The sequence below is a fragment of the Henningerozyma blattae genome, chromosome 8 (assembly GCF_000315915.1).
Source record: "Henningerozyma blattae CBS 6284 chromosome 8, complete genome".
Classification (NCBI taxonomy): Eukaryota; Fungi; Ascomycota; class Saccharomycetes; order Saccharomycetales; family Saccharomycetaceae; genus Henningerozyma; species Henningerozyma blattae.
Window position 1 is genome coordinate 485,611 of NC_020192.1, and position 13,066 is coordinate 498,676.

The 13,066-nt window shown below is 33.1% G+C and overlaps 4 protein-coding genes across 4 annotated transcripts; 1 reads left to right on the forward strand and 3 right to left on the reverse strand.

Moving 5' to 3' along the window:
* Nucleotides 1-821: 821 nt before the first annotated feature.
* Nucleotides 822-1,517, reverse strand: TBLA0H02050 (uncharacterized protein; the record flags this gene model as incomplete). The annotated part of the gene is made up of 1 exon (XM_004181962.1): nucleotides 822-1,517. The coding sequence occupies one exon, from the start codon at nucleotides 1,515-1,517 to the stop codon at nucleotides 822-824; it is 696 nt and encodes a 231-aa protein (XP_004182010.1).
* A 3,907-nt stretch (nucleotides 1,518-5,424) lies between these two features.
* Nucleotides 5,425-6,417, reverse strand: TBLA0H02060 (uncharacterized protein; the record flags this gene model as incomplete). The annotated part of the gene is made up of 1 exon (XM_004181963.1): nucleotides 5,425-6,417. One exon carries the CDS (start codon nucleotides 6,415-6,417, stop codon nucleotides 5,425-5,427), a length of 993 nt encoding a protein of 330 aa, XP_004182011.1.
* Nucleotides 6,418-7,159: 742 nt separating this feature from the next.
* Nucleotides 7,160-11,725, forward strand: UBR2 (putative ubiquitin-protein ligase UBR2; the record flags this gene model as incomplete). Its single annotated transcript, XM_004181964.1, has 1 exon — nucleotides 7,160-11,725. One exon carries the CDS (start codon nucleotides 7,160-7,162, stop codon nucleotides 11,723-11,725), a length of 4,566 nt encoding a protein of 1,521 aa, XP_004182012.1.
* A 102-nt stretch (nucleotides 11,726-11,827) lies between these two features.
* On the reverse strand, nucleotides 11,828-13,054 carry TYS1 (tyrosine--tRNA ligase TYS1; the record flags this gene model as incomplete). The annotated part of the gene is made up of 1 exon (XM_004181965.1): nucleotides 11,828-13,054. The coding sequence occupies one exon, from the start codon at nucleotides 13,052-13,054 to the stop codon at nucleotides 11,828-11,830; it is 1,227 nt and encodes a 408-aa protein (XP_004182013.1).
* Between the last annotated feature and the right edge of the window lie 12 nt (nucleotides 13,055-13,066).

Genomic DNA, 13,066 nt, shown 5'->3' on the forward strand with positions numbered 1-13,066 from the left:
GACGCATTCCTACTTATTTATCTGGAAGTTCTTTTTATGTTTCAATATATCCCAAGAATAAAATTCTTAATCATTATTTAAGAAGTTATATTTAGTAATATGCTCCCCACACTTTAGAGTTGCAAGATTTATGCTTGAGTTAAATATCTTGTGCAATTTATTACGACATTGAAAAGTAATGTAGAAAATATTCTCTTAAATAGTGGCGATGAGATTCTTATTCAAATTTTTTTCATGATTTAAGTACTAAATTGGTTATTTTATACTGTACTGTTGTCGCTGTTATTGTTAAATATCGGCAGATTACTTATATATTAAACCCTACTTTTTACTAAAGAATATCAACTATTTAATTATTTAACAACACTACATTTGATATGAAGTTAACATTAACTTTACAACGTATTAATACTACATTCCCACTCCTTCTAGTATCCATAATGTCATTTCTATGGTTGGTATTGGTATGAAAAAATATAAATCTTACAACAAAGAGACAATTGTTACTAGCGGTTTCATTGTTATAATGCCCAATAATAACATCTGGAGTTTAACTACAGTCTAAATTGAAGGGTTACTGGGCAAGACTAGCTGTCTGCTTTAAAGATAATTTAATCGTGCTGAATATACAAATAAGGTAGTTTATTGAATGGTATGTCGATCTTCATAAAAAGTATTTGTAGAATATTCTGAAAAACAAAGGGCGAAGAAAAAAAAAAATACTTTTAGTTATTAATCTCACGAATGAATTAGTTATGTTGAATATGAATATCTATAAAATCTTTAGAATCCAAAATGAAAGTTAAAAAAGAGAATAATGATTATGCTAAGCTTCCGATACTGAAAAGGAATCTTTTCGAATGCAATCTAATACAACTGTCATTTTTTTCATTGGTACTTCCGGATGTAATAACGGGAGCTACTGTTGTACTTTGAGATTTGACTTTCGTCATGTTTACGTTGGATACACTACTAATTTCTTCAGATACTGTTTTTTTTTGTCTACTAGAACGAGACTTTATTCTGGAAGATTTCGAAAATCTGGCATTTGATTTCTCACTTAGTTCTGTTGCTACAGTTGTTTTAGAATTTTCATTAATTTCCTTTGCTACAGTTTTTTTAGAATTTTCTTTTTTTCTTCTAGCCACTGTTATTTTTGATTTTTCATTAATTCCAATAGCAGCTGCGATTTTAGAATCTCCATTAAATTCTTTACCTGCTGTTTTAACTTGTTGGATTGATGAACGTTCTTCCTCTCTTAAATAATTTTCCAATTGAGTAATTTTCATTTGCAGAATAATAATATCTTTTTGAAGTTCATCATCTATTCTTTGCCAAAAATATTTTTGATTAGACTTGCCGGAAATTGAAACAACAGAAGTAGCACGAGTAACTATCGTACCCTTTTCGAGGCGTTGTTTCTTTTGTTTTAAATCCATATTTAATTTTTCTAAATATTGTTGAGTGGAATTTATTTTGATATGGTTATTTGAAGTGCTAGAATTTTTACCAGACATTCTATATTTTGAAAATTAAATGAAAATATGTTATTATTAATATAAATTATATTATTTGATGATACTATTAGAGAACAAGAATAAGAATAGAGAGCTAATAATAGATAGCATTTTTATCTATCAAGATGTCGATCATTTATATATCATTACTACACATACTACGAAGACTCTAACCATTATGTATTATGTATATCCTATATTGGTCGTTCTCCGCCAATTTAAATCTAGAATTTGATTAATAATATACTGTTGATAGATTCATAACAAATAGCTTGGGCTAGTCGTTATAGTAATTTTTGGTAAGCATAGCAGCTAAAATTTTACAGAAGCGGAGGAGGAGGAGCCGGATGGTGGGTGCAGAAATGGCAGAAGCACAATAGTCGGAATAGCCTGTTTGGAAACTCCGACAGTTGAATTTTCTATATGAAGAAATTCTAGTATAGAAAAATAATGACAGATAATCTGGACTAGCTTAATAATAGAAAAAAAAAAAATAAAAATAAAAATAAAAAAAATAAATAATAGTAACAGGATTCATTTATATCAAATATTTACAAGACGTGATTAGCTTGTAAAACAGATAAATATGATGGTAGCAACATATGCATCCGATGATATTGTTCAGTTGAAATAGAACATGGCAAGGTAAAGATGGTGAAATTATATAGCAGACAACTTGTCTAGGTATTTTATTAGTAGTGCACTCTGATATTAATTTTTATCCAAGAAATTTTGTTTTCTTCAAAGCACTGTATTTTTCATTATTATTTTAAATAGTTTATTTTTCGTGTCTTGTGTCAGTCTAGATGGATAAAATGATATGAGGTGATCTTATGAAAGAAATTGACTTATAATAATTAATGAGTTAATCCTTTCACCTCCAGCAATACGAAGAAAATACAGTTTTATTATAGTCAACTTACAACTTTCTGGGTATAATACGTGAGAAATTTTAGAAAAGCCAAATAAAACATTTACAAATACCCTCCATTGTGGATCTGTTCTCTCTGGTTTTTATAAATTTAGTCCCTTTAACATAAACGTTACTTTTTCTATAATTTTATTTCTACTCCAAAGGGGAAACAAGACAAAAATAAAGATATCACAATGTATTTAGAGACATTCGTAGTGGTAATATTGTAATATTTATAGTATTCTTAAGGATATTACCAGGCATTATATGGGTTAGTTTACTATTATAGAACAAGTTAAGAGTTTAATATAATTAAGTAATTGGAACTGGAACTGGAGAATTCATAGAGATGCCCTAGCAATAACCGAATTAATTAGCAGGTCTCCTTTCTTGGTATAGGAATCCAGTTGGATTTAGTTCCCTTCTCCCATCTTCTTCTTGTTCTAATTATATTTGCTTGTTTCTTAATATCATCAATTGTATTTAGTAGTTCTTAACTTGGTTGTTAGAAATGTGTTTTTTTTTAGAAAAAAAATTCTTCCTTAAGTACGTTAATGGTAAACTTGGAGTTACACATTAACTGGATCCAATTTGTTATTGGGCTATTATTCTAAAATTTATGGCCTTGATACAGGCTGTACTAATTGGTTATAAATATCCAACTTAAAGTATGTAATTTTCCATATTTACCTTCCCCTTTATTTAAAGGAAGTCTAAGTGTGAGATAATTTCATAGGAAGTTCAATAAAAGTTATTAGAAACTACCGCTGTAGAGTATCATGAAATCTTAGATTTATCTCTTTTTAACAGTTAAATCTAGAGAGTCGATTGAGCTAATGATTAGCTCTCTTCACTAACTCCATTTTCTCTTGATCTTTTGCTTATGAATAATCTTTTCTTGCTTCATCTTAGAGAAGCGATAGATTCGATTGTTTGGAGTTAATATGGTTGCTACTACTTTAAAGGCATCCATATTTTCCTGTGTATATGGCCCTACTTGCCTCTTCTTATGTACGATTTACTTATTCAACGTGGCCAGCCATCTCGGGATTAGTTGTAAGCAGATAAGCTTAGTCAATGAAGAAATAATTTTCTGCGATAGCTTTGTGTTATATCATCAAGAAATATAATATGGTTCATAAAAATCTTTAATAAATAAAGGAAACAGTCCTTTGGCTCCTAGACATTTCCCAATATGAGTAAAATGTATATCATCTTATAGCGCCGCTTAGTTATTAAATTATTATTGTAAACTTCGTCATTAAAAAACAATACCTTTGTAGCACCGGACTATTATTTCTTTGATATTTGTTATCAGTATACTACATAATATACAATTTTTTTTTATATTAATATTACCACTGATTTTAGTAGTACATTTAATCACCGATGTTGAGACAGGTATGTCAGCAATAAAAAAGAAAAACAGTAATTATTAGAATTGGTGAAACAATAGTAATAAAATAAAAATAAAGACGTTTATAGTGTGGATTGGTGGGAAATTACTTAATATTTGATGTGAAATAAGTACAACTTAAGAAAGTGAGATTATGGTTGTGTACATTTAGCAAAAATAGATTAATAGGTATTAAAGTATAAGGTACTAAAATAATGAACTACTTCTATGTTGGTAGTGTTGTTATGCGCTTACACAAACTAATTCAACAGTTGGAATAGTCAATATATATATATGTGTGTGTTATATTGAACTTCAATTTGGTTGTAGATTATACTTGCGATCCTTTGTGCTTGTACCTTTGTATTAATTATGAAGCTCTGCTTGTAGTTCACTAGTAGTATTATCCACACTCTGGATTCCTTAGTCTAAAGTATTAGAGTAATGTCGTACTTTATTAGTATCATAACTGTCCTCTATATACAAATTGCAAAGTGAATAACATTACACAAACAATTTAAGTAAAATACAACAGTTGAAGAATTGATACATGGGTCGGCGACAAGTGAAGAATTTCAATTAGTAACGTTTATGAACGTTTTACTTTCCTTCAGTTTTTGTATGATTGTTGCTTTATGAATAAAGAACCACATGCGTTCAATCTCATCATCTACGGATGCTACAGTGATTGAGAGGGACTGCAGTTGAAGAGTTGAAATACATAAAAGTAAAAATCTTGTCAATTGTGATTTTGAAAACAATCACAACTTTCCAAAACAATACGAATAGATAGTCTCATAACGCACTATACGTTATCAATACTCACCAATTCTTCGTAATTATAAATCCATATGAGATGGTGTAAAGATGAAGAACTAATTATTGGTGCGGAGATAAGCAAATAATTATTATTAATTCTTAGTGATGAAAAATATTACAAGCTCACCATATGTTTGTTGTTTTCACAAATAAGTATCACATACCACCTGACAAATGGAAGTATGGTGATTGTATTTCGATGGTATCATTAAGTCACATTCTCTCAATTGAAACGGCTTATCGACAGTGAATTGTTTATTGGTTGAATCACGATACGAATATAATGTAGCAAGCGTTCAATAAAAATAAAAGAGAGAAAGAAAAGAAAAAAAAATTCGACGATAAAACCAAATTGTGCATCTTGTAATGAAATCACACCATGTGGGAAACACAAGCCAATGACGTGTTGATATGTGAGTAATGGAGAGTTCATAGTGTAAAATGCTTAAAATCAACAAACCCACATGTTCTCGACAGTTTATTTCCCAAAACAAATAATAAAAATATTAACCTTGTTGGTTTTATATGCGTATATATATATGTGTGTGTGCATGTGAAGAGGCAAAACAATCCGGCGGAATTCAATTAAAAATGAGGGGCCATCTGAGATCCCGGGCGGGATTTCTACTTGAAAAGGAAACATTTGCGAATAAAGGAATGAGAAAATATGCATTAAGGAAAGTTTAAGTAAATAAATAATATGGTAGTAAATAGGACTAGAATAGATAGAAAATATTAAATAATGAGTGATTAAATGTTCGTGTATTAGGAGAGGTTGCTTATTCTACTGGTTCGGTACAACCAGTTTCTGGGTTGTAGAAAGTGGTCTTTTCAGCTTCAATATACTTGGTGTAATCTAACCACTGTAAGATCCACCACAGTAAAGCTGCGAATATAGAACCACTTAAAGGCCCGATCCAATAAATCCAATGGTAATGTGGGAAATAACGTTTGGCGACGGCAGAACCCAAAGCTCTTGCAGGATTAATACCACACCCATCATAAGCCAGCATCCAAATATGCATGGCAAATAATACAAAGCCGATAGGCAAGGCACACCATTTATTGGTTCTTCTTGGCTCTCTTGCGCACATGATAACAACAATACACAAATAGGCAGTACCAAACATCTCCATAAAGTTAGCCCTGGTTCTCGAAGCTCCCAGCCCAATAGTCAAATCAAAAGCAACTTTACCTGGAGTCATGGCACTGACCAACCCAGCAGCAGCCATTGCGGCAACAATGTTGGTAATGAAAATTAAAACCAATCTAACAAAACTCATGCCACGGACCAAAAACAAGGCAAACGCTACTGCTGGGTTGAACGCGCAGGGACATAAATCACAGAAGGAAAAAATGGAAACCATCAACCCCATGGAAAACCCAAATGCAATCATTAGGATACGTGCCGGGTGAGAATCAAACTTGTCATCGTATTCCTTCATCATCCAACCATGGTTGGCAGATTGAGCAGTGAAATAGCCTGTGGATAGAAAGATGAAAGTACCACAAAACTCACCATACATGGCCAAAAAATGGTTACGCCAACAATTACGGCCGATATCATAACGCGAATGGACATCGGGCAATACGCGTTGTGAAACTTGGCTTTGGTCCTGGCCCTGTTGTTCTACATCACCTGGAAGAGGAGGCTTTGGGACAACATTCTTCTCTTGGCAATCTTGCGGATTTTGTGACACGGAGCGACGCGACTCAGAATCAGTCCCGGAGCCGCTATCGACAGAAGAAATAGAATGTGCTTCTTTACCCATTGTAAAATGTAATAGTGTAAAATATGAATGTGTTTTGTGTCTGTAATAGAATCTGATGTTTTGCAACGTCTATGTGGATGTAGACGGGAGATGTAAGATGAACGAGGCGAGATGTGAGAACTTCTGTGAGTTTTGCAGGGGTAAGGGGACCCTATATATACCTTTCCAAGATCACTGTACGGCTTGTAACTGGCCAATACCTTTTCCCAATACGAGTGGTAAATTACCCAGCAGCATATGCAAGCACTGTATAATCAGCAAGCACTGTACAACCAGCAAGCTCCGTACAATCCGCAAGCTCCAAACAATAACTACCGACAGCATATGCACGTCCCGGTGTTTAGCATTGACTGCCCCAGCAGGAGGCATTGTGGGCCTGGCAGGCCTGGCATTGTAGCTTGTGGCATTGTGTCATTGCCTGTAGTTACCAAGACAACATTCTCTGGATGCTTCTACTCTAATTGCAAAACATGCTGCCGGCGAGCCCTCAGCCGCTGAGTCAAGCGGACTTACACGGAGGTACGCGGATTTACACCGATTTACGTGTGGATCTGCGATGCAGGCACTGGTGACGTATGTACGTGTATTCTGTGGTGTATAGTGGGCAAACTGCCCTCTGCCGTCTGCCCTCTGCCGTCTGCCCTCTGCTACCTTTTCTTAGTAAGGCTTATAAAGACACAGGCAACGCGTGGCGTGGTGGCCTGCGGAGTCCCACTGTGCTGCGCCCATTTCTCCAAGTGCTATGTGTGCGTGGTGTACTGTGTGTACGTTGTGTACTGCGTGTACTTCTTCCCCCTCTGTGATGGCCTCTACGCCTTCTTCTCCGCGCTCCCCTAACGAGTGCTCCTGCGCCTGTTTCTGTCCTGCGCCTGTCTCCGCGCCTGTCTCCGCCCCCACGCTCAGGGACTTTCTCAGTGTATTTCCCACAAAGACCCCACTACCTACTGGTGCTGAGCCGCGTTACAATCTCTGTCGTTCCTTACGTGAAACACTCCACCATGCATCGAACGGCGATGTTACGGCCACGTTGGCTGTTCTGCTGGACCACGTGGCAGACTGTTCCATTGCCATTGAACACAATACAAAGTGTAAAGAGGCTTCGTTTCTTTTTCTGCAAGATTCCCAGCGTGTCAATTCCAACCAAGCATTGTCGTTCGATTCACGCTACTACGAGTATCATCTGGTGTTGTTTCAATCTCAAGATGACAACGTATCAATCCAAGATTATTTGCGAGTTGTCGATAACATGGCCGAATTGGATGGAAAGGTCAAACGAAAACTTGTTGATTCCATATGGCAAATTTTCTATAGTCCATTGGCCATACTCGTTTCATGTAGGGATTGGAAATATTTGGACAAGCTAAAACGGTTGTTTATTAATAGAAACATACCAAATGTCGAGATCTTGAACACGATCGACTATTTCAACCAGTGGGTTGTGTATGACGTGCTGAGATGCCTGCAGGACTACTCGGAAGAGCAAGTCAATGCTTTGTCGTTGCAAAAAGTTCTGGCCAACGCCTATGAATCGAATTTGCAATTGTCCAGTGTTGAACTGTCGGTGGAAAACAACCTCAACAATGCAAAGGCGTTTGCCTATCCGTTCCTATACAGGTTAAACCTCTTGGGCAAAGATCCATCTCCTTTCCCCTTCGGCCCTTGGCTATTTCCGGACTATCAAAGTTGCGATTGTTCTACCAACAATCGCAAGCGCGCTTGCAAGCGCGCTTGCGATAACTCCGTCGGATCTATTATCGGCCATTACAACAGTCGGTTATCCACCATTAACAGCAACAACAATAATAATAACATCTCGTTGTTCCACGGGTCTAGATTACAATACTTGCTGAATTTCATTCCACATAACAATTTGTTTGTTCAATTCATCAATAATGTATTTGCAATTCAATCTATTCCTAGATCACTCTTATTTGTTCAATTCATCGATACTTATTTGATTTTACCACCAGCTACAGCACTTTTAATTTTCGATCAATTCTTAAAAGATCCACTTGCTACTCGCCTGGTTGTTGCGAACAATTTCATCCAAAGATCGTTGCACTACTTTCTTGCAAACTCGGATCGTACTACTCCTCCTCTTCCTCCCATCTTGAACCACGTATGGAAATTACTCTCTTCTACACAGGAGATCTCGCCTTCTCTCTCGCCTTCTCTTTTGCATCATCTTCCTTTGTTTTTCTCCAATGTACTCCCCATTAGAAAAAAATTACACTCTCACATATTATTTGAAGATCATTCTTTTATTAAAATCTACCAATATATCCCTTCGCTAGTACTAATCTTACAATCGTTCATCTCTACTCTGTCCCCATCACAATTGCAATTACAATTACAATTGTCTATAAAAAGAGAATTATCTCAATTACAAGCTTTTCGAAATTATCTCACTCCTATAAAATCCATTGCTCGTTATTTACAATTCGATTTCTCAAGATGTTCTGTCACGCTTTTACACCCGTTTAATATTATTACGTCATTGATTTTACAAAAATTAGCCGCCGACGTCACGGACCTTACACCGCCGGATTTACTTTTAATCTCGGAACCATGTTTGATTTCTATTGTTTTGATTTTACAAATTCAATCAAACCAATGGATCCGTAATGGGGATTCTCTCAAATTGCAATCTTTAATGTATTCACAAGATATTCATATGAAAAAATTCTTGATTTTTAATGATTATTACATCCTAAGACAAACCATAACCTATTCAAACCTTGATCAGTTTTGGCAAAATTATTTATCAAAACTCAAGAATGACCCAACTCATTCTCTTTTAATATTGTTACAATTATTCACATCACCAATCCCTCACAATGACGAATTGCTAATACAACATGAAATTATTAATTGTTTGAATTGGAAAAAATTATCCTATTCAAATTTATTATTATGTTTACCAAAAAATATTTCTTCTTTGCCCAAGTTCACCACTATCTTATCTCAAACTACTATTACCAAAAATTCCTTATATCAATTGAAGAAGAAATATTTGACCTATATCAATCCATATTATATAGGTCTCACCTTCTCACAATCAACCGATCTACTTTCCATTATACAAGATCCTTTACAATTAGCCATATTCAATTGTAAGCAAGATAACCCCAAGGTATTCCGTTTGTCCTCATCCCCTGCTTTCCATCGGTATTTACTAGATCGGATTGAGTTAGCAATAAGGGATGATTCATTGCGTATTAATTGCGTAAATCTCATCTACATTTGTCTTTTAAACAATTTCAAAAATTTCCAATCGTTTTTCACACCTATTACAATCTCCCATTTAAAATCACTCCTCAAATTTGATTCAATTCAATTACTTCTTCAAAACATTTTACGAATGACATCGAATCAAAATCTTATTATTGCCCCATTCCACTCCCTCTCTTTTTCTTCTCCTTCTCCTTCTCCTTCTCTCCCCACTAGGAACCCTAAAAAAATCATCTCCCATCACAAGAAATTGTTATCCAAATTTTCTAAACAACAAAATTTATTTTTAAAATATAACCCTTCATTATCGATCGATTCTTCCCCTGTCAAAGATGAATGTTGTTTTTGTAAAGATGATCTTATTTCCAATTCTATTTATTTCACATTTACTGAAAATTCAATAATTTCTCACACAAGCACCCATTCTAAAGAGGGAATTATTACAAACTCATGTGGCCATGGTGCTCATATCAAATGTTTATCAAATCATATGCAAGCAATCTTACCATTCGCTTTCCAATCTACCAAAAATATTCCCCTGATGTGGGGGATTGGTATCTTATATTGTCCAGTATGTTCGAATTTAACTAATTCCTTTTTACCCGTTCTATGTGAAAATAATTTAAATTTTAAACATTCACAACTTATAACTACTCCCCAGTATAGTAATCAATTCACTGAATTTTCATTCCCATTTAAATTAACACTCATTTTGATAAGTATATCTCATAAGAAAAAATTAAGTTCAATAATTTCCATTTTCAATGAATTAAACAAAATTTTCATTAATACAATTGTAAATTTACAGATTTATTTAACCGCCAAAAATTGTACACTCACCACTATTCCAAATCAAAAATTGATCACTATAAAATTATTGGCTAATTTGAAAACATTCATTTATAGATACTATTATTTTAATCCTGAAATTATACAATCATTATTCAATAATTTTTTAAATTGGAATTCATTTTTACAAATAATTAAAAATGATTCTACCTTTAATTTTATTGATATTGATCGTCATTTATTATTTTTATCATCCATCAATTATGAATTGAAATTTTCAAAAATAGAACTTCATAATTTAACTATAACAGATTTATTATTTAAAAAATTACATCATGATTTTTTCAATCTATCAAAAGAGTTTATACAAAATGGCGCTACAATTAATTTACCTATGAGGAACATTCCAAATGAGAACAATGAAATCTCGTTGATGTTTAGAATCTTTAATAGATATTTATCATTCTTTAATTATGAACCATCTACCATGGCAATCGATGATTTGAAATTAAAAATTTACTCCATTATTCAAAATAGTTTAAAGATTTTTTTCAAAAAATTGATTTTATTAATTTATTCAATGTATCAATTAAACGAATTGTCCCTAACAGAGTTGGATGACATAAATTTTTATTTGAAATTCTTCCACGCTTCTCACCCTATTTCATTATCCCAAATTTTAGATCGATTTTTAAAATTAGAATTACCAATCATTGAATCGACTTTAAAATCATTATCCTCTTCTTCAATGTTAACTCGTAATATCATTCATTATAATTTATCACATTCATACATTGAAACGTTCCAAAATTTCAATTTAATCCATTTACCTCATAATTATTCCGATTTAATTTTGCAAACAAATTTAAATTTACAGAAATTTTTTACTAATTTCAATTCAGAAATATTAAAATTTGATATTGCCATCTGTTTATTTTGTAATAAAATTTTGTTATTTAAAAATTTATTACCTTGGCATGATTTTAAATTGGGTGAATGTACAAATCATTCAAGAAATAATTGTAAAGTTATAAACACTTTTGGGATGTTTATCTTACCATTTGCCAATGTCATTTATATTTCTTATGGTACTAGAGGTTCATTTATTGAGTCTCCTTATAAAAATAAATTCAATACAACTGATACTAATGAAAGTCTACCTTTAATCTTAAATGAAGCTGCTTGGAACTATTTGAAAAATGATATTTTATTAAATAATATGATCCCGCATCTAATTTTTAGGAAGACTGATGGCAATTTAGATATTGGAGGTTGGGAAATTTTTTAAATCTTTTACAAAATGCTTCTATAAAATTCTATATATATTTTTTATTTTTATATAAAATTTTCATTATTTTTTTTTTTTTTATCTTTATGTTTTTGTATTTTTTTACAAAGTAGATTCTTTCAATTTATCATTAACTTCACTAACAGAGTCTTTACTAGTATTTTCCACTTCCTTGTTATTCGAACCTGGATATTTGGTACCTTTATTTTTTGGTTTCTTTACTTTCTTTGCTTTAACTTCAGCAGCAGGGTACCCCTTTAATTGAGCTTCTCTGTATTCTTCGTTAGTTTTATATTCTTCTCTTAATGGTTTCAATAATTCATTAATAGCATCAGAAACACCAATTTTCAAATCAGGTGGTGATAATTTTTCATCTTTAAAATCTTGTTTTAATTCTTCAAATGATTTATAAGTAATTGGACCACCAAATTTTTCTGGTCTATCAATATGGAAGTTAAATTTCTCTAAACTTGGATCATTGGTAGCTTTCAATTCTTGGATTGGGCCAACAACATATTCAACAAATGATAATAACCCATTGTCTTCCACATTACCTGGTGAACAAAATGCACTATTAATCTTCTTCTTAACTTGTTTTGGTTCTTCTAATAAATCTATCTTAGAATTTGGATCAGAGGCTGACATTTTACCACCTTGTCCTAACCCTGGAACCATTGGATTCATTAAATGTGCTCTCTTCTTATAGCCTAAACTTGGTAAATTTTCTTCAGCTAATACAAAAATCTTTCTTTGGTCAACACCACCAAATTGAACATCACAATCCAAGTATTGTTCATCTAACGCTTGCATTAAGGGGTAAATCAACCCAGATAATAAAGGGTTGGCCACCTGTTTAACAACATCAGCACCAGCTCTCTTGGCATCATTTTGAGAAACAATGTTGGACATCTTAAAGATATCTAATGTATAATCAGCAGTCAATTGATAAGAAGAACCAACAACAAATTTCAATTTTTCAATTGGGACACCGATACTTTTTAAAATAGCTTTAACAGAACATTCATAGTATTTAGTTCTATATTTAATAGTTTCTAATGGAGCTTTCATATTATCTAAAAATGCATGCAAATCGGCCAAAAGAACTGTAACTTCACAGCCAGCTTGTAAGAAATGAGCTAATTTTGTCATTGGTACAAAATAACCACAGTGAGGTTTACCAGTGGTAGCTGTACCCCAGTATAATTTAATTGGTCTTTTTTCAACTTCTAAGACATTCTTAATAATTTGTGGGTTTAAAACTTCCTGTAAACCTTTAGTGATTAAATCATAGGCTACTTGTGGGTCAACAGATGAATTGGTGTCTGACATTTTCTTATGAGG